At 47.2% G+C, this 22,391-nt stretch overlaps 1 protein-coding gene and 1 long non-coding RNA gene across 3 annotated transcripts in view; one reads left to right on the forward strand and one right to left on the reverse strand.

Annotated features, from left to right (window-relative positions):
• Positions 1 to 22,391, reverse strand: part of LOC144821843 (uncharacterized) — a 427,743-nt gene that overhangs the window by 276,495 nt on the left and 128,857 nt on the right. The window lies entirely within an intron of this gene.
• The window catches only part of LRPAP1 (LDL receptor related protein associated protein 1), a 142,872-nt gene that overhangs the window by 67,861 nt on the left and 52,620 nt on the right, over positions 1 to 22,391 (forward strand). Inside the window, exons 2-3 of the mRNA XM_078678538.1 lie at positions 11,820 to 11,964; positions 21,247 to 21,371. Coding sequence (XP_078534664.1) covers positions 11,820 to 11,964; positions 21,247 to 21,371 — 270 coding nt within the window. The remainder of the gene's footprint in view (positions 1 to 11,819; positions 11,965 to 21,246; positions 21,372 to 22,391) is intronic.

Genomic DNA, 22,391 nt, shown 5'->3' on the forward strand with positions numbered 1-22,391 from the left:
TCTTTCGTGTGTTGTCCCTCTCTTGTTTGGCTTATAGACAGTAGGCTATGAACCTGTTTTTTAGGATCCACTTTTGTGAATTCCCTACGTATTTGTGCATGGGAGGTACAATTCGAGAAAAGGAAAACCCTACAGAAACCGTCTGACTGCTCTATCCAATCATGTTACCATTTTATCTTTGAAGGCTATTGCATCATGGGCTACTGACGGTAGAAATTTTGCCCCCATTACTCTGATTAAGGGAGTGAAAACTGGTTAGCTTTTGGATTTCCTTGCTCTACAAAAAGGTAGTGGATGGTAAGAGTCAGTCAGACCCCTTGTTCATGTCGTTACCTGGGATGAACGTGCAACAGGACGCACAGATCTTGGCGCACACACCTCCCTCCAATGCGGCCATCAAGTCCAACACATACCAATGTTGCATCATCATGAGGAGGATGGCTACTTATTCTTCTATAATTGCATTAAAGCAAAGCTTAGTACTGTTCATCATCCTCATCAACTCCCATCTGGTTATTTGCAACCAGCTGGCGTTTCCTTTTGTCTGTACTGTGAAGAAGGGTATGGACCTTCCTGCATTGACTTGTGTGTTCGAAAGCAGTCTGAATTCTTCCTGAATGTCCTTGAACATAACACAACCAAAATAATCAGCAGTTCTTTTATCTATCTCGACCCAGATGCATAGAGTTTTTCCTTCTGTAGCGGATGTTGGTAAGATGGGGGGACCAAGGAGCACATGCCTTACCATCTTGAGGCAAGCTAGGTGTATGCAAATTTGCCGCACTGCCAATTGGTATCCATCAGTGTAGAGATGCCCCATTGCATGTCTGGTACGTGCAGCATTGCGCCGCAGTTCTTATTAGTGCAGAGTGTAAACTTTTCTTTTCCTCTGAAACTCAAGGAATACAGTGTAAGGTTTCGTGCAATTGGGGGTTGTCCCTTCCAACCACATGTACCTATCTATCTCAGTGTCCCATATTTCCTGATTGCAGTTATCTATGCTGGTATTTACCCTCCCCTACCAAACTCCTTTCACTTTGGTCATCGAGGTGGATGGCCCTACACTGGAGCTCCATGTCTTGCATCCATTTGTTATTGAAAAAGACTGCACCAAACACGCTAAGGGCCACCTTGAGACCAAGGCTGGAAGTGCGAGCGGACATGTTTGTGCACTAGTGCAGTGGCTTTTCTACCTCCAAGAATCCTTTTTTCTGGAAAGTCTCCGAGCCAAACCGTATCCTCCCCCCCCAAAGTAGACGCCTGCACATTCTGTCTAGCTCTGTTTGAATCTCGCTAGGATCGGTGAAGAGGAGTAGTGCTGAGGGATTGGTCTCATAATGGTTCACATTAACTACTATTCTATGGGATTTTACTCTGTTGGGTTGTGCCCTTGTCCTACATAGGTACATGTGGAGACAGCATTTCGCTTTGCCGCGTGCTATCTCTTGGGACAAGTAAAGACTGTCTGCGCTTACTGCATCTGGTATCAGCGAACAAGTGAAGCATGACCCAGCCGATAACTGGGTACCCAAGCTTGTGATCTGCTGATACCAGGTGTTGTGTAAGCATACACTATCTGTGTAATGTGTTTAATCTGATTTTAATTTGTGTGCACCTACCCTGAGCTCCTTTGGGGCACTTCCGCCAAACAGCCACTGCTACACCCTACATACAGCGGATCTTAGCGCTGTGTTGCAGGCAATATCCACGGCCGCCATCGCTGCTGTCACGCGGGGACACGCCCACCCGCGAGGCCACGCCCCCTCCCGAGTCTATTTAAACGCTGTTTTCTAGCGCGACATCTGGAAATTCTTGACCTCTGAGGCGGAAAGCCGGAGGTGTGCGGCTCGAATTCTTTTAAATCTGTGTAATGTGTTAATTTGATTTTAAATTCTGTGCACCCACCCTGAGCTCCTTTGGGGCACTTCCGCCAAACTGCCACTCTGCTATACCCTACAAACAGCGGATCTTAGCGCTGTGTTGCAGGGAAATATCCCCGGCCGCCATCGCTGCTGTCACGCGGGGACACGCCCACCCGCGAGGCCACGCCCCCTCCCGAGTCTATTTAAACGCTGATTACTAGCGCGACATCAGGAAATTCTTGACCTCTGAGGCGGAAAGCCGGAGGTGTGCTGCTCGAATTCTTTAAATCTGTGTAATGTGTTTAATCTGATTTTAATTTGTGTGCACCTACCCTGAGCTCCTTTGGGGCACTTCCGCCAAACAGCCACTGCTACACCCTACATACAGCGGATCTTAGCGCTGTGTTGCAGGCAATATCCACGGCCGCCATCGCTGCTGTCACGCGGGGACACGCCCACCCGTGAGGCCACGCCCCCTCCCTCTCTACTAATGTGCTTTCCACGCAAGCGCAGCGGACGAGCGCAGCGGGAGCGCCGTTTGCGCGCCGAAGGCGCGCCTAAGGCAAGCCCGTCTGCGCCCGTCCGCGCCTGGCCCGTGCCTAGGGCCAGTCCCTCTGGCGAACAGTCTGCTTCTGGTCGTATTAACTGGACCAGATCCCAGCTTCTGCATTTAAAGCCTACTACCTGTCCGTCCTCTCCGCGCTGCTGTCCCTGCCATCTGGAAGACGCCCCCTTCTATTGTCCTCATTGCAATTTTACCCCCCCGCCATGGAGCCTACGCCCCTCTCCTTGCCTCAGCCTGCCCAAGCGCCTGATTCATCCTCTGACGCTGAAAGCAGGTTTGATTAACTGTCGTTCCCTCCCCCGTCATTCCTACGAGATCTGGGCGTCAATTGTATCAGACGCCTGGGATATTTTGTTTCTCACCGAGTCATGGCTTAAAGACACCTCTGACCCTGATATCCACCTAGCTACCCCGCCGGGTTATCTCCTTAAGGGTATCAACCGTGAAGGGGGCAAAACAGGAGGCGGTCTTGCCATTATCCTAAAATCCCATCTCAATTTGTCTATTACCAAACTGACGAATATCGGGATGATTGAAGCAATGTATTTCACTATTGCGGACACCGCGGCAGTCGTCATGGCGGGTACTCTAGTCTACAACCCTCCTACCACCTCCACTCGCTCTTTAACGGCACTAATCCACCTGATGGCTGATCTTTCCCTCAAGCACCAACATTTTATGGTGCTTGGAGATTTCAACCTCCACGTGGATAATTCTCTTTGCTCAAAAGCCAACTCCTTGTTGGAAACGATGCAGAGCTTGAACCTGTCTCAATTAGTCATGGGTCCAACACATACAGCTGGGCATACACTGGACCTTATTTTTGCCGATTTCTCGAATATTACAGTCCATCCCTCTCTTCCTCTTACTTGGTCAGATCACCATCTTGTCCCTTTTGACCTAGAGATATACTCAAGACCCACACCCACTGTCCGTGGTAAAGAGCTGGGAAGAAAGTGGCATAAAGTTACCTGTTCGACCTTAGATCCTTTATTTAACTATCAGCTGGACCTTTTGTCTAGGGACATTGATGTAAATGTATCCAAACTTAATTCCGCACTACTTCTTGCTATTGACTCCATCGCCCCCCTTAAACCTATTACCTCCGCTCGAACACGCCCCTCTGCCCCGTGGTTCTCACTGACCCTCCGAGAGGAAAAAAGCCGCTGCAAAATACTAGAACGCAAGTGGCGGCAGAATTATGACCCCGAATCCAAAGCTATTTACAAAATTGCCTTGAGAAAATTTCTTAAACAAAAAAAAGTCACCATGAGAGATTATTTCTCACTTCAAATTTCTAAAGCTAAGAACTCTTCCAAAACCATTTTTAATATAGTTAAAGAGTTTGTAAACCCTCCCGCCAGGGCTTCGCAGAACCCCTCTAGCCAGGCTCTATGTGATGGACTGTCTGATTATTTTCTTGAGAAAATCGACAAAATTAGTACCTCTTTCCCTGCTGAGGAACACTTCCCGGTCCCTCCTGATATGGCCCCGGAATCGGTTTCCCTACAGTCTTTTAACGAGCTGTCTCTTGAGACCGCACTCAGGTTATTCATCCAGTGCAGATCAGGCTCGCCTTCTGACCTTATCCCTGCCAAGGTCTTGGGTGACCTAGCCCCTATACTGGCTTGCCCCTTTCTTTCTTTATCGGAATGCCTCCCTCCATCATGGCATATTTCCATCTATTTGGAAGGAAGCTCTCTTAGTCCCCATTCTGAAAAAGCCTGATGCCGACCCTACAAAATTTAGCAACTTTCGCCCCATCTCCCTCCTTCCCAAACCCGCAAAAATTCTGGAAAAGGCTGTTCAGCTGCAACTGACAGAATATCTAGAAAACAACTCTTTTCTACACGACTCTCAATCTGGCTTTAGAGCGGGCTTCAGCACCGAAACTGCTCTCTTGGAAGTAGCTGAGACCGTCCGTGAGTGTGTGGATAGGGGCGAGGAGGCCATGCTGGTCCTCCTCGACCTATCCGCCGCTTTTGATACGGTTTCACATAAAATCCTACTAAACCGTCTATGGCAGGCTGGAATTGGCGGCTCTGCATTAGCCTGGGTTGAGTCATTCCTCACTGGCAGAACGCAGAGGGTGGCGCTCGGACCTTTTAAATCAGAGGGCAAACCCCTGCTGTGTGGTGTCCCGCAGGGCTCTGCCCTGAGCCCTCTGCTTTTTAATGTCTATCTTGCTCCCTTGGCTACAGTGGTGGAGTCCTGTGGGGTCAGGGTGGTCTCTTATGCTGACGATACTCAGCTGATATTCTCTTTTAGAGACCACTCTGACTCCACCTTTGCCAACTTCCGCCATTGTTTGGATAACATCTGTGCCTGGATGACCATCAACCACCTTAGGCTCAATACTGATAAGACAGAGGTCTTATTTTTTAACCTGAAAGCTCCAATATCCCCCAGCCTGTGGTGGCCCACAGCGCTTAACCCCCCGCCCTCCCCGGTCCAATCAGCGCGTAACCTTGGCTTTCAGTTCGATGATTCACTCTCCTGTAAAACGCAAATTAACAAGGTCACCTCAGCCTGTTTCGCGAAACTCCGCATGATTAAAAAGATTTTTCCTTACCTCCCTTTAGACGTCCGTAGAACTATCACTCAGGCCCTCATCGCATCCCATTTAGATTACGCCAACAGTTTATACGCTGGTACCCCTCAATATTTGATTGATCGTCTCCAGATCGTGCAGAATGCGGCAGCTAGACTGATTGGAAATATCCCTTACCGTCAGTCGGTCACTTTTTATTGCAAAGAGCTACACTGGCTCCCCATTGCAAGCCGAATTCAATTCAAGATTCTCACCCTCACCTTTCGTGCCATCAACGGTCTTGGGCCAGGATATTTGAAAAAGCGAGTGGTAATATCTCAATCAGTGAGAACTCTGAGATCCAATAATCTACGTCTCCTGACTGTACCTCGCTTTCGACGATCCAGAATGGGCGGCAGAGGGTTTAGCGGGACGACTGCTAAACTATGGAACTGCCTCCCACTTGACCTCAGGTTTTGCCCTTCAGAATCCCTTTTCCGCAGTAAATTAAAAACGTGGCTCTTCTCCAGAACATGATTCTAGTCCTTCATCCCTCCTGCTTCCCCTCTTTAGTCGTGAGTTTCTGTTTCTAGCGCCGGGACACCCCTTTGGGGTAGCTGCGCGCTCTATAAGCTACTTAAATAAATAAATAAATGATGCTTGTGTAATACTAGTGTTGTGTTCAGTGTAATTTTAGGTGACGTGGGAGAGGTCCCTGTACAAGCCCTGTGCAATTGTTGGGGTAGACTTTATTGGACTAGGCAGCTCTTTGGCAGCATATGGATGTGGCCACACCAACAGTAAACAGAGTTTAAACAATTGTACAAGAATACTTAACTTGCAGGTCTTGGGGATGTATCCAGGAAAGATTTCTGTCTTCCTCCGGTGATTTAGAGATTTCTTTGTTTAGAAAAGTTTTAACGAGTTGGGTATCCATCCAATAGTTTAATAAAAGTTTAATGTCTTGGACTTGCACGGTTGGGTCTTTGTTAGGATTATGGAAGTGGTTAACGAAGAGATTGTGGGCTGCTGTAGGGGTGAGGCACTTTTATGGCTTGATTGCATATCTGTTGGATAAGAGCTGTTGTTTGTTGGTTACATTTTAGAAAATATTTGCATCCTTATTTACCATCATCTGTCATTCTTGGGGATTCCTGTGCCTTTGTTTTGTAGGCATGCGCTTTTACATTCATGCGTAATATTTTTAGTGGGCACTGGAAGGTGGCCCCGATCATGGTGTCTACATTTTGGAGTTCGAGTATTTATTCATGGGTCGCCTCAGCTCTTGCTTACAGGTTATCGGTTCTCCCCCTCACTATGATAGGAGAGGATATATTTTACTACGGGGTGGTTTACGTGAGCCTATCGATGGTCTGGGTTCTTTAGCATTTTATGAGTATCGCCTGACGTCTAATATCCTTCCTTCCCTAGCGAGGGAGTGTGCGAGCGTGTCTTTCGGCCTACATATGCGCAGGGTTGTGTGTAAAGATGGGGTGTGCTATAATTGGGTGCTGTGGGCGATCGCATCGTGCTCTGGTTATGTGTCTACACCTCTCTTACCAGCACGGGTTGTGCAGTAGGACCTCTAGGCACCAGGTGTCTTGACCATGCCCTTTTTCTAGAGGGTTCTTTTGGGGTAGTTTTTGGATTTTTGCTTGTATCTTGGGTGTTTCTCTGGGTTCCCATATGATTTTGTTATTTTCATTGATGTTTACCGGAGGGGGTCCAGAGATTGTTTATCCAGTCGCCAGTCCGCCGAATGCAGAGGTGATTGAAGCGAGTGTCCCCGCGATCCGCTTTCAGTGCGAGAGCCAAAACGGAACCAGACGCGGAACACCACTTTTTGAATACAGATTAAAGAAAGATTACTGAATACTGGAGTATCGTCACGATCACGTAAGGGCGGAGTGACACAGTAATACTTCAACAGGTTGCCCATATAAAGATCGAAAGAGCACCTTCTCAGAAAGAGGACAAAATAAAGCCCAGGAGCCTTTGAACCAAGAAAAAGGATCAAGATTGACAAAAGGACAATAACGCCCCAAAACCTGTAGACCGGCGGCTGCTGGAAAAACAGATACTTACTAAGAGACAGAGCCCTGATGAGAACCTAGGAATTCAAATCAACTGGTTTGAAACGCGTAGGCATATAAAACGCGACATTAATTTGATTTATAGACCAATTAATTGAGATATTGTTTATATATATTTTTTGAGTAAATTTTGATTGTCTGCATTAATATGCTTTGAATTAAGACAGATACTGAGCGTCACTTTGTCAAATTTAGACAAGGATCTGTGTACATTAATCAGAATAAGTGAATATTGTACAGTGTGTATATATATATGTATATATATATATATATATATATATATATATATATATATATAATATATGTGTGTGTGAATAATGTTTTGTATTTATGTATAAATGTCTTAAATGGTTTGTGTTCCTTTTCACACATAAAATTTCTTCTTGAAACAATTTAAAAAAAAAAAAATTTCAAAAGGGTAAGAAATACCCAACAAACCTATGAGCAATACTGGTTTGTTTTTCTTCCTTCACCAGAAGAATTGAAGGAAAAATAAGTGTGGTTGGTACTTTTTTGTGTTCTCCTAGATATATATGGTCCAACCAACCACATGTCCCAGGGCCTAACTCCACTTTTTGTATATACCCCTCTCTTACCAGCACGGGTTGTGCAGTAGGACCTCTAGGCACCAGGTGTCTTGACCATGCCCTTTTTCTAGAGGGTTCTTTTGGGGTAGTTTTTGGATTTTTGCTTGTATCTTGGGTGTTTCTCTGGGTTCCCATATGATTTTGTTATTTTCATTGATGTTTACCGGAGGGGGTCGGAGAACAGTCCTGGGCCCCCATGTGTTTCTGGTGCGGCAGTGTCCAAGAATGGGCTTATTTGTTCCCCTAGACAGTATGTGTTAGGCCTTGTGTGTTATCAGTTTGATTGTTAGGTCTGATACGATGGAGAGTCTATTTCTGAGTACTTCGCACTGAGCTGTGATGGAGTTTTGCACACACTCTTCTCGGAACCCCATTTCCCTTTGCCTACGTTCTACCCAGGATTTGTGGGCCTGCTGTCCCCAGTTTTGGCCAGGGACTTCTGACCAGTGGCATGCTACTTTCGATATTTTGGCGCAGCATGACCCAACTAGCAGGCTTTAGGTTTTTGGAGAACCTTGGTTGGGGAGAAGGAGGCAGATTGTTGCTCAATGGTGAGTTGGATGTGAAGCCAAACTCGTCGAATCTCACCCAATGTGGGTAATAGACTCGGATGATTGATTGTTATAGTGAGCTCCCCACTGACTCGACACCATGCTGCAGTTTGTGAACGGTTTGAGGTTTGTGTGTGGTACAGATGCTCTGGGGGTCTTCCTCATCCCACTTGTGCAGGAAACCTGGCTCCTGACACTGGAACATTGCCTCATTTCGAACTTAAAAGGGGCCTCTATTGGCCTGAAGACTGTTGTTTGCTGTTGGGACCACATGTCATGAAGGAATTTGGGTCCCGGGGCAGAGGCCCGAGAATAGGGTCCGTTTGATCTGGCTAAAGGAACCCATCCCAATTGAATTTGGGTGAGGGACCTGGGTGTTTGCTTTTAGTACTGGCTGGAGGGCCACCATCCCCCTCATCAAGCTGCCCATCCCCCGGGGCATGACCAGCCAATCCTGCCCTGCGGTATCAGCAGCAAAGTGGGGCCTGTGCTCTCACGGGAACTTGAATGGTGAACACTAGCACAGATTCCCAATTGACACAACGTACATCAGCCTTCAGTTTACCGAACACAAGTAAAGGCTTGGAGTTCCTACCCGTCTTTGTTCTAGAAATGTGTGCATGGAGTGTATGTTATTCATTGGGGGTTTGAATAGACTATGTAGTTGTTTTTTGACATTGTGTTAAAGATAGTTACCCCTCCCTGCTGCAGTCCCTGTCGCCACTTGTTTGACCAACCACCTATTCCCTTCTGTGATGGTGCAATGGCTGTCCGGCCACCCTACGGTTGAGCGTATGGTGCATTTGGGTTATCTAGGGCTTAGGTTTGAGGATGGTGATTCTGTGGAGACTGACCCAGATATTTTGTTCTCTGCTCCTGATAAGCTTTTAAGCAACATTGGTCAGCCATGTGGCCCATTCGGTGGCAATGATAGCATTCCGGCTGCAGACGACCTCCCTGACCTCTGTTGTTATAACCGGGTTGCAACCCTCTGGAGTTTTGCGGTAGAGCACCCTTTAAGACAGGTGCCATTTGTACGCTAGGAGCCAATGCGGCCCCCTTATTGGCCGTCTTTTCCAAATTGTCTTAGACCAATTTGGTGGTGTCTCTATGGACTTGCTCCTGCCTTGTGGGCTGTTGTGTGGGGGGGTCCATGTGGCTGCCTACCCTTCCCAGGCTCAGAGTTCCTTCCCTGCTAGTTGGCAGGGGCTCTTCCTCTGGGTGGTTCTCTATTTGCTCCGCATGCCGAGTTCCCTAGGGTGGTTACGTGCCTGGGTACCTGATTTGGCTCCAGGAACGCACCACATAATGCCAGGCAGTCACCTCTTTGCACTTGGAAGTGTAACTGTGGCGATGGTGACTAAGCTAAGTTATCTTGAGGGCCCTCTGGCTGTTGCCGTTTTTGTCCCTAGGCACCTTGGCCCTGCTTCTCTCCCAATCTCGGGGGAGCCAGCAGGCCCAAACTCCCTTCCTCCCTACATACCTTGTTGGTTATCAGGGCTCTCATTCATTTGGCTGCTTAAACTAAGAAGTGTGTGCGATAAGCCCACTGCCAGGCTAACCCACATAATTCAAAAAAACTCCCTGTATATTCCAAGACTGCCTCAGTGAAGGGGGTCTGATTGGCTTGGACTGTTCTTGCCTGTATACATGCAGTGCGAAAATGCTTTGTTGGTTTGGATTCTAGGGAAAGGGCTCCAAGGGAAGAGCTGGTTATGGTTCAGTTGCTGGCAAAACTGAATGGATATTTCTAGCTTGGTCATCACGTCTCGTCCTAAGACATTAGTCGGGATGAGGGAAAGTAAAGTAACTGTTCCCACATCGTATTCCGCAACCCACATCTCCAACTCAAGGGGTTCTTTGATGGGGATCTTGGCCAATGTAACCGAGACTCCATGTGTAGTTACCATGTGCTTTGATATAGGGACTGCCTCTTCCTGGAGGCAGGACCTTGTCACCCCTGTGTCCACCAGGAAGTTGTATGGTGCCTTATTTACAAGGACCTACGGGTATCTTCTCCGTTCGGACCGGGGTGGACAGTTGGATGTGGGTGCTTCTGGGTGTTTGTCGATCTCTGGTATAGTTTCCTTATTTTCCCCCCATGACACATCGTGGAGATGTGTGGGCATGCCCTAGACCGTGCGCTGCCTGTATTCCGACAAATGGTTAGTTAAGATCATGTGGATTCAGTAGATAAACAGCAGATATAGAAAAACTACTATATGAATTAGCAGCACCATCATAAGCACATTAAGTCATGAACATAAAACAACACCCAAGACAAGATGTGCAATTGCAACAATTTACCAGCACCACAACATTGAGAATGTATCAATTGATAACCAAAATGCAGAGAGAGAGGAGAGAAAAAGGGAAAAAACTGACAGAGAAAAAATTAGGACTTTGTCAAAAAATACCTTAGCCCACTCCTTGGCGAATGCTACCTGATGAATGGGGGAGGCTCTGTGAGTTACACAGGACTAAGTGAGCCCCATAATATGTCAATTTCGGCTCTGAGACAAATATACCAACAATTTTCGTGGAAACGAGGTATAACTTGATAACCACAGGCCCTCCTTGGCCAAGCACAAGCTACACCTAATCTCTAAGGTCCAAATTTTCACTAATGTCTGAATTACACCCTATATCACATCCAGGGGTCACATCCTCTGTATCATGCCCAGCAGTCCAAGCGAATAACACCTTTCACTTCTTTCAAATACCAACAATGTTAAGAAACCGATAGCACTGAGAAAACCCTTTTAGACAAAAAAAAAAATAAGATCAAGGTGCTGGCCCTATATCACACCCATGGCCTGTGCGGACCTTCTGGATCACCGCCAAGGGTCCATGCTTTGAGGCCTCACCCCTGTATCACACCCAGTTGGTAAGCGTTCTATCTGTATCACACCAAGGGACAAGCATATAGTCTTCATCACGCCCAGTGGTCCAAGCGACAATCAATATTCACCTTTCCTAGGCTGCTGACTATTGAAGAGCAGTAACTTCAGCTGGATCACATGATACAAACGCAGGTGGGTCTCGACTTGCGTGGACACAATAAAGGCCAGTGGGTAATGTCGACTACGGAGCGCATTCTCACTGCTTGTGTAGTGTGTGTGCTGTGTCCTGATTGGCTGAGTGTCCCTAACTTCATGTGGCATCTAACTTTATGGCATTTTGAGAACGTGCACCCCTCTGGCCCTGTGGGTTTTTACTGGTGCCAATCTCCTAAGACCATTGTGGTGTCTCTGCCTATCTGTGGGTCTAACCTGGAGTTTCCTGTTCGCGCGTTTGTCCTGCTGGTTACATTCCACCCCACCAGTGATCTGTCAATCACTAGCCTCAGGCCTAGGGCGCAAGGACTATTTCTGACTCTGGGTTGATCGGTCAAATTGGGGGATTTTGACAAAAGTGATTCTATTACATATTTGTACATACACACATCATTGCGTACATCGATATAAATATTAACATAGTAATATAGCAAAAATCTCACACCCCTAATAAAATATAATACTAAACTTACAAACCCAGTGAAATGTTTCTTCCACTCTTGCGTATTAGGATATAAGTTAATTTTCATTGCATTAACTCTTTTGCCTGTTTGATTTTTTTCTTTTCTCTCTAGCTACACCTTTCAGCTGTTAAAGTAGCAGAATTGCACAGTGACCTAAAAATACAAGAGAAAGACGAGCTGAACTGGAAGAAAATTAAGGCTGAAGGATTAGATGAAGATGGAGAAAAAGAAGCAAAACTTAGGAGGAACTTAAATGGTAAGGGAAAATGTCTTTGTTGAAACTATACATGGAAGGAATAGTGTCATAGGATGTATGCAAATTTTGTAGAAAAGGAAACTGCACCAAGACATGTCAGCAGGGAGGACCTTCAGAAACGGTACCCCTCCACCCCCTTGCTCCTGCCCCTTCCTCCCTCCCCTTCCAAAGCCCACCTTCCGAGAGCTGTCTGACAATAATATGAGCAAAGCAACAGAATGGCCCGACGGGAAGGGAATGAGGGTGGGTACACCAGGGAAGGTGACCTGAAAGAGAAAAACAACCAACCCCAACACGACATGCAATTTGCAAGGCATCATTCAAGTAATATCTGCAGTAAATAATGTGTAAGGAAATTATACTATTGCACATCAGTATATGGAGAAATTATGTCAAATCATGAATATCTGAACTGCTATGTGCACTTAAAGGTTGGTTGATAGTAAATCTGCTACCTGCAGATCAATGTACACTTGTGGGTGTTTGAGAACTAATCATGAGGAGAGTATGACCAGAACATGCCCCTAATGGAATCAGGCTGTTGGGCAAATATAATAATATTCACAATAATTAATGTTTGTAAATAATTCAACAATTCATGTGGACACCTCATAGGACCATATGGAATCCCAAAAACATGCCAGAATAATGCTGCAGCATGAGAAATATCAATCTCTATAAAGTAACCAGTTTTCAACCCATGCCTGTGACTGAGAGCAGAGTGCAATGAAGAGACGCCACAGTATTTGGGCGATTGTGCAATACTTGGGAGCCGCAAACTCCGAAAGGCCTTTGAGAAACCCAGCAGTAGAGTGGAGCTGCTCAAAATGCACTACTGAACTACACAAAGGCGAGTGAGAACAGTTGCGCAACCACACAACCAACGAGCCGGCAACAGTAAATTCCCAAATAACTTCCTTTGGCAGTGCGGCATGAAAGAAGTAACGCTCCTTCTTTACAACGGACCCTGCTAAACGGCTACAAGCAAACACAGATCTTACTGTCCACCCAGGAAGACTGAGAACAGAAACTGATGGCAAAATACCCAGAACCAGGAACCGAATAACATGGGCCAGCCCAATTGATTCCCTGAGTTAAATACAGTTCATATATGGCCGTCAAACCACTGTGGTCTTGCAAGATCTCGCCATGCTGGTTTTTTTGTCATCACCTCTTGTAGTGTAGAAGAGCATGCATAATCTGGTACCTTCCGGATTTTCCACCAATGGCAAGTCCCATGTAAATGGTGTTTACCACATATTGCATGCCTTTCTTTTTCAGAGCGCAATGTGGGATGGGCTACAGTACTGCAAACCTCGATAAGACACTGGAATAGTTTTTAATACATGGTGCACCATATTCTCTTTCCACATGGGCTGTCTGACTTCTAATTTACCTTTTTAATTTGTGATATTTAAAGTTAAGGTTCGTGTATTACTTTGCTATTAAACATTTAATTTGCATTTATAAGCCTATGTTTCACTTTTTGTTTCTCTGTCAAATATGTGTTTTGCCTCTTCAGTGCAATAACATTAGGCATCAGCTTGGAAATGGTTAGAAGAACTATGGTTATTATTGTATCTCAATGGCACCAGATAAATGATTTAAATTTTTTTTTTAATTAAAACTAAGCAGAAAGACAGGCATAGCATTACAGTTAGGAAAACGCACAACAATCGATCATTGCAGAGTCCGGTAGGTGCACCTCATCCCACCAAATGCCATTGCAAAACTAATTCATCTTCATTTGATCTGTTGCCACATTAAGTTACATCTGGGTTAGTTAGAGGCTGGATTGCCTCTCCTATGGGGGCCGTGCATGGTTTTCTCTATAAGCATTACATTTGTCCCATATTTTCTCCAATTTCCTTGGACAACCTCTGCTCGCATAAACGTATTTTTGTGCCACCATTCACCAGTCCATATCCCTCTTCCAGTCTCGGAGGGTCGGCAGGGCTTCCGACCTATTCAGGCAGGCTATGTTACATTTTGCTACCATTAGGTCCAAGGTGTAACCCAGGTTTGATCTGCACGTCCCAGATCAGAGTCCTCTCAAACATTTAATATACACTATTTGGGAGAGAGGGTTAGCGCTTTTCCCACTATCCTGGTAATGCAGGACACTATAGCATTCCAGTAGTCTTTAATTCTTTGGCATGCCCACAGAATATGGTAGAACAACCCCTCCTAACCACAATCTCTGTGATAGAGTGGGTCAGCCTTTCTATCCATTTTTACCAATGTGTTTCAGGAGATGTACGCTCTATGGAGAATTTTGGGCTGGATCAGTCTGAAGCAGGCTCAAATGATCACTTCTCTTGGGGAAGCCTGGGCATCCAACCAGTCTCCGAGAGCCCCTTTGGTTGGTGATGTTGAGGATGAGGTGTTTAACCAATAGATCAGGTGCCTGTCCTTCTGCCCTTTCTGAGATCCTAAGAATTCGGACATTATTGCATCATGACTGTCTTTCTTGATATTCGAGTCTGGCTTCCAGGTTGGAGTTGAGTGCTTGCATTTCCTTCATTTGCACCTTAAGCACGGAGTTATCCTGGAGTAGAGTTTTGTTGGAGTTTTCTACTTCTTGTACTTTCACACCCATATTGCGCAAGTCTGCTCTAATCAGCAAGACCTCTGTCGTGACTGAGTCTATTCGGTTTTCCAAAGCTGTTTGCACCCCTCGTATGGCGGCCATGATGTCATGTAGGGAGAGAGCACCCTTGTTGGAGGCTGACGTGGAGTCAAGGGGCGGATGCTCGTGAGGACGTTTTTAAGCCTCTGCACCCTTTGGGAGAGTGAATTTGTCCAGTTTCGTCTGGTGACTAGCCTTCATATTTTCCGCTTGTCATCTTGGAGCACGACCTCTGTTAAGTCTATGATTAGTGTCTTATTGGACCCAGGGAAAGCTGATGCCACCAGCCAGCAGTCACCGAGGTAATCCCTGCGGCCGGTCAGGTTGTTCCCCTGTGCCTCAGTTCAGGACTCTGTCCCCCACAGAGCGCTTCAATCACTGTCATTTCCTGCTTTTTCCCACCTCCTTGCTTATGTTGTTCAATGACCTATCCGTCTCCGTCTCCCACCACTGACTCGGTCGCCCCTATCGGTTGGGTAAAAAGGCTGAGGCCACACTGTCTTGGTGGGGGTGTGCTTCAGCCTTGCCCTGCGATCTTTGAGCCGTCTGCCCACACCCACTTATTCCCGGATTTGTTTGCAGCACCTTGATGTGAAGCCGGGTGAATGGCTCTCCCGGCCTGTTATTACTGCAACACTGTGGTTGCCAGCCCTGCCTCAACAGCTCAGCTCCCTGAATCTCGAGATCACCCCTCGCTGCACTCTGCACACCTCCGTTCGGGATTGGTCCCTGTCAAATCATGTGTATCTATTCTTCCCCAATACAGCTGTAGGTAGGCAACCCCATCTGCGTCCGTCCGCGCATGGACTGCCCCCAGCGCCAGATCCCCTGGCCACCGCGAACGCCACAACACCCAATGCCGCTATGACGCCAACACACTCCACGCACTCCACACCGGACGACCGCACTCCTGCTTCCTGGCCGCACCGAAGCACACGAAAGGACCCTTCTCCTGCCGGAGCTGCAGCTTCACCAGCCTCCGAGCCACCAAACAGCCCACTGCGACAGGACGCAACCACCTCAGATGCATACTACTGAACACCCGCTCCGCACGCAAACACGCCGTCTACCTCTGGGACCTGCTCGATACATCCTCACCGGACGTCGCCTTCCTGACAGAGACCTAGATGAATGCCTCCTCGGCACCCGACATCGCCATAGCCATCCCAGAGGGCTATAAGATCACCCGCAAGGTCCGCACCAACAGAGTAGGAGGGGATTGCCATCATCCACAAGAACTCCCTCAGGGACTCCTCAAGACCTGGCTTTTCAAACAGTAGCAGCATTTCCCCACCCATTAGCGCCTTGAGACCCTCACGGGTAAGTAGTGTACTTTACAAATGCTTTGATGATTGATTGTCTCAACCAGCACCGACGATACCCTCAGCACCGCTGAACACCTGCACTTCCAGATCCACACCGATCCCAACACCACCCTCAGAGGAACTCTCGTCTACAGACCACCCGGACCATGGCCCCAGTTCAGCGACTCCATCACCGACTTTGTCAGCACGCACTCCCTGGTCTCCACAGAATACATCCTTCTTGGAGACCTGAACTTCCACCTCGAGAACAACAACGACATCAACTCCACCACCCTGATTGACAACCTCGCCAACCTCGGACTCAGTCAGCTCGTCACAACGCCCACCCACTCCGCCGGCCACACGCTCGATCCCATCTTCTCCGCAAACCCCCATGTCACCTTCAGCCACACCACTGAACTCCACTGGACCGACCATCGCTACATCCACTTCACCTTCCGGAAACGCACCACGCCCCACCGCACTCAACAGATCCTCCGCCGCAGCTGGAGCAAAATCACTGAAGACCAGCTAAACACCACCCTCGTCCGAAGCCCACCCGCTGACCCCACCGATGCCCACACCGCCGCCAGCAACTTCAGATGTTGGATCGACAACTGCGCCATCACCCTCGCCCCGATCAAGAAACCCTTTAACAGACACACCAACAAGAAAGCCAGCTGGTTCACCGCAGACCTCCAGGCCTCCAAGCAAACCTGCCTTTCTCTAGAGAAGAAATGGCACCGCAAACAGACACCAGACAGCTACGCAGCCCACAAGAACACCATCCGCAGACACCATCACCTCATCATATCTGCCAACAGAGCCTCCTTCAAAGACAGACTCAACAACAACAACACGCACAACAGCAAAGCGCTCTTTAATATTGTGAAGGAACTCTCCAACCCCAGCTCCAACACCAACGACATCCCACCATCGCAAGACCTGTGCAACTCCCTTGCCACCTTCTTCCATCGCAAGATCGCAGACATTCATGACCGCTTCAACACCCTGACCGCCCCGACAACCACAGACACCTCAGACCCGAGGCTACCACCCACATCGATCCCCTGCTCACCTGGACCAACAAACGATGACTACGACACCATCAAAATCATGAACACCATCCACTCTGGCTCTCCATGGACCCATGCCCACACCACATCTTCAACAAAGCTAGCACCACCATCGCACCCCATCTCTGCAAGGCCATCAACATCTCCTTCGAGACCGCAACCTTCCCGAAGACCTGGAAGCACACCGAGATCAACGCCTTACTGAAGAAACCCAAGGCAGATCCAAAGAACCTCTGGAATTTCCAGCCCATCTCGCTGCTCCCGTTCCCGGCAAAGGTCACCAGGAAGACCGTCAACAGACAGCTGACCCACTACGTCGAGGAGAACAACATCCTGGACCCATCCCAGTCCGGGTTCCGCAGCAACCACAGCTCCAAATCTGCCCTCATCGCCGCCACAGATGAAATCAGGGCCCTGCTGGACAACGGCGAAACCGTGGCCCTCATCTTCCTGGACCTATCAGCCGCCTTCGACACTGCCTGCCACGACACCCTACGCACACGCCTCCACAACATAGGGATCCGAGACAAGGCTCTGGAATGGACCACCTCCTTCCTCTCTGGCAGAACCTAAAGAGTCTGCCTCCCCCTTTTCGCTCCGAAGCCTCCGAGATCATCTGCAGCGTACCCAAAGGATCATCCCTCAGCCAGACATTGTTCAACGTCGCCAGACTGCACAACCTCAAAATAATCTCCTACGCCGACGACACCAGCTGATCCTCTCCCTCACCAAGGACCGCCAAAACCAACCTCCACAAAGGCATGAAAGCCGTCACCGAGTGGATGAATAACAGCCGTCTGAAGCTGAAGTCTGACAAGACCGAGGTCCTCATCCCCGGCTCCACCCCCTCAGCCTGGGACGACTCCTGGTGGCCGACCGCACTGGGAGCAGCACCGACTCCCACCGACCATGCACGCAACCCGGGGTTCATCCTCGACTCATCACTCTCAATGACCAAGCAAGTCAATGCTGTCTCGTCCTCCTGCTTCAACACCCTCGCATGCTCCGCAAGATCTTCAAGTAGGTCCCCACTGAAACAAGAAGAACTGTCAACCAGGCCCTCGTCAGCAGCAGGCTAGACTACGGCAACGCCCTCTACGCAGGAACAGCCAAACTCCAGAAAAGACTCCAATGCATGCAGAACGCTTCCGCACGCGTCATCCTCGACCTCCCCTGCCACAGCCACATCACTGCCCACCTCAGAAACCTGGACTGGCTTCCCGTCAACAAGAGGATCACCTTCAAGTTCCTCCCCCACGCACACAAGGCGCTCCACAACCCCGGACCGGCATACCTCAACAGACGACTCCCCTTCTACACCCTGAACCGACAACTCCGCTCCACCGACCTCGCCACCGTCCCCCGCATCCGAAGAGCAACCACCGGTGGCAGATAGTTCTCTCACCTCGCCGCCAAGACCTAGAACACCCTCCTTGTCCTCCTACGGCAGACCCAGGACCTACTAACCTTCAGGAGGCTTCTTAAGACCTGGCTATTCGAGCAGTAGCAGCACCCCTCCTCTCCCCGTCCCCCTCAGCGCCTTGAGACCCTGACGGGTGAGTAGTGCGCTCTACAAATGCTCTGATTGATTGATAGGTTTGGCCTACCTTCCGCCAGGCGGGCGCCTTGTCGTGAGGCCGGCATCTTACTACCGGGCCATACAGAGTGTCCGGGGGGCCCCCAGCACTAGCTCCACGTCCGGATCACTTGAGGAGGGCTGGATCACGAGGCCCCTTCTCAGGGTCTCCGATCTGGTTGCCCTCCTCACTGCCTCTGCCATCTCGCACCTCTGCTCGTCTGATGCTGTTTTGGAGCTTACCGGTCCTCTGAAATTGAGGCAGGCTTCATTTGGGGAGACAAGCCAAACTCCAGTAGCCCACACAGGTGGTCTGCACCCTGCCAGCTAAGTCTCTCCGCGGCTGGTCTCACTCCTTCGCTACCCTTTTCCCACCTCCTGCAGTGGGTTTCATTCGGATTTGTATCTGATTACGGGGGTTTGGAGGGTTGAGTTGCAGAGCCGCTTCAGGCAGCGACCATCTTTGTTCGTTGGAAAGCCACACCCCCAACCCCCAGATAAATAATTTTTGCTGACCAGAGACTGGAGTTATATTATTCATAATTGCCAGCCTTCTGAGAAATATGCATTCTTCATGATTCTTCACACGTTCGTAAATTGTATGTATAGCCAAAGTACAGTGTGAACAAAATATGTATCTTGTAGCATTTAACAACAAACTAAATGTTGGGACCATTGATTTACAAACTGAAATTCATAACTATTGTTTCTGGGCTGTAGTTGCTGATTGAGTTTGAAGTTAGCTGTGTTTGCAATCTAATATGATGTTGATTGTTTTCACTAATCAAGACTTGTTCCTTAATTGTATGCATAGGATTGTTTGTATGCAGAGGGTACCTAGTGAGGTAGAACTGTAAAAGAAAAGCAAATCCTAAGGCACCCTCGTGCATCATCCGGAACACCAACGTTCAGATACTGAGGCACAGAAATGAGGAAACGATTGTTAAAGCAACCTTTGCTTTCCCGTTAATGAGCTTCATCAAGCCAAATGATAGTACCTGTAAAGACTTCTAGTGGCACAATTAACAACAAGCACAATATACCGGATTCAAGTGATAAATAACTTAGGGTCTAGACCAGTATAGATGGTTACTGGCACAGAATTGAACAAAATTATCGGCCAAAGTGATACAAAATAATCTCTATATCTAGGAGGGTTTATGTTTAGGGTCTTATAAAACAATCTCTTAGCAGAGTTTTAAAATAAATTCAGTTGTTTTTGTGTCTTAGTTGGCCCTTTTTCGCAGGATAGACCTAGCCCCAAGCAGACCATGTCATTAATACACTATACAAGATTCCTTTATTCATGTCTTCTTGTTTTTCAATAAATCTTTTTCTCCAAAGTAGCCAACGCATTTCGTCTCTGGAAAGAGACTTCTTCAGGGCTTTAGTAAGATAGCACCTATGTTAAATAGCGGTTAGCATCCACTGTGTATTTTGATGATCATTCAAGAATAGTTGATCTTTCTCGCAATTTATATTCCGAGTCAATCTGTGGTATCTTGTGTTACCTATTGTTTTCTCATGGTCCAGACTGTGTAGCCATTATTTGCATATATGATGTTCCATACTATGTCTGCATCAGAATCCGTATGCGCAGAGTCCTGCAGGCAGTGTTATGTCGTGAACAGAGTTTAAAAACTGGTCATTAATACCCTTGAGCTTTGTTTCGTTAAGAGGCTTTCTTCTTCAGGACTTGGTAGAGATTTTGAAATGCAGTACAAGCATGAGGGTTCCTCGTCGAGAATTAACCTTGAAGGATGTGTGAAGTGAAGGAAAACTCTGGACAGAAGACAGTGCTGGCAGGCCTTAAGCAGGACGTGGTGTCCACAATTCCCCTAGATATACTTGTGGAGTAAATGTTTTTTTAAGTGAGTAGATTGTGTTATCACCGAAGGAAATTCTAGGACCTCTGCCCAGCTCCGCAGATGATTGTAGTGACTAACTCTTGTAATAAAAAAAAATCTGTGCCCTTACTCATTGTGGCTGCCTGCATTTGCTATAATACGTATACTTTAGGTGCTCGGAGCATGGAGCCAGCATTGGCATCTTTGCTGGGCAGTTGAATGTGTGGGTTGCTAGCCTAGCTATGGTCTGAGCCACAGCCTGTAGGACTCACCCAACGGCTGCTAGTTAACCTTTGTATATTTATTTAGTTTGTTAGTGATGTCCTCTGTTGAAATATAGTAGCTTTTGCTAGTATTAAGGAGTGCATGCTGGACTGCTGCTAAGGTGGTCCTTATATCCAGTGTGAAATCACTTCTTGATCTTGCTTTTGCTGTTGAAGAAGGTATGTGCATTGAGACGTGACGTATAATGAACATCATCTTCTTGGCCTTGTCTCCTGCCCCACCTGAAGTTCAAGAGCACTGCAAAAAGACAGTCTACACAAACCACCTCATACTAACATAGTCTTCACCATGACTCACTTTCAACGACATGAATGTATAGATGTTGGCTGTGATGCTTGAGGGGAAGAATTAAATAAAACATGATCCCACTTGTCTTCTTGTGAAGAGAAACTTACAGTCGCTATGGTATGAATGTGGCCAGGAATGTTATCTGCATTCAACGTTTTGACGCAAAGGACCGTTTGAATCGTATCATGAAAATGCAGCAACAGATCAAACGTGCATGCTGTGTCTGAGTTTTGTGCACTGCTTTCCTTCTTGACTGTTTATATTTTGAATACTGCAGTGATTTTGGCAAAGTATGGTCTAGATGGCAAAAAAGAAGCACAAGTTGGAGATGGCAACTACATCAAAGGCGGAACTGAAAATGATGTGCTGGATGATCCAAGGCTAGACAAGTTGTGGAACAAAGTAAGTGAACCATATACTTTTTATTGTGCATGTTCGTGTCTACACAGATAAATAACGAGAATGTATCTGCTGGTTTTGTGTACCTTCTATCACGTTTTTTTAATAAAGTGACACTGCAGAGTTGTGCTGTTTAAGGCCATAAGCCCGACAATCATCCATTCACTGCCTATAGCCACGAACCCGACAATCCGGTACTCCCTATTTATTACCTTTTCATCATCGGGTTTTAAATATTGATAGGACTTGCTCATTATCATTTGATTAGCGATGCAACAATCTCCTACACGGCAGCATTTGGAAACTAGAAAGAGGGAGATTATGAAGATGGAGGGATTTTATTTTCTCACTTGACGTTCATTGAAGCAAAGGCAATTTTAGGTGGCAGACTGCTAAAATAAAGCCACTTTTGAATTCGAAAAATCAGCAGCCTACTGCCTGAATCTGGTACGTTTGGTGCATGCAAACTTAAGGAGCATTTTTTTTTTACATTATAATTGTATTGGGAGGTTATTAGAGTCCTGGATTTAAAAATAAACGCCACCTGGTAAATGTCTCTACGGGTCCTCTGTTTCTGTGTTCTGCTTCGCCTTGTCTCTTTTCCTCCATTTTCAGCTATTCTGTGTCTGTTTCAGTCTTCTCCCTCTTTTTATTCGTATTCACTCCCTTCCATTCCCTTTCCACCTTGCCCTCGCTTCTTTCCATTTCCCCTCTCATTTCTGTTTTGTTCTTTGCTTACCCTCTTGCTTTGTTTCCTTCTTCTTTCTCATCTTCCCATGTTCACATTCTTCCTGCAGCTCTTTTTCCAGAGATACCTTTCTATCTTTCCTTCCAAACCATCTTCCCTACTCCATCAACTTTGCCTTCATGTCTCTCTCTCTAGACTGTTGCCCTTTCCTTATCCCGTTCATTTATTTCCATTTTCCCTGCCCCCAATATAGATTGTCCTGTCAAGACCTTTGCCGTTCTCTTTTGTTTTGTCTTCTTCTTACATTCCATCTTCATCCCTTCCCTTTTCCATAC

The sequence above is a fragment of the Lissotriton helveticus genome, chromosome 2_2 (assembly GCF_964261635.1).
Source record: "Lissotriton helveticus chromosome 2_2, aLisHel1.1, whole genome shotgun sequence".
NCBI lineage: Eukaryota > Metazoa > Chordata > Amphibia > Caudata > Salamandridae > Lissotriton > Lissotriton helveticus.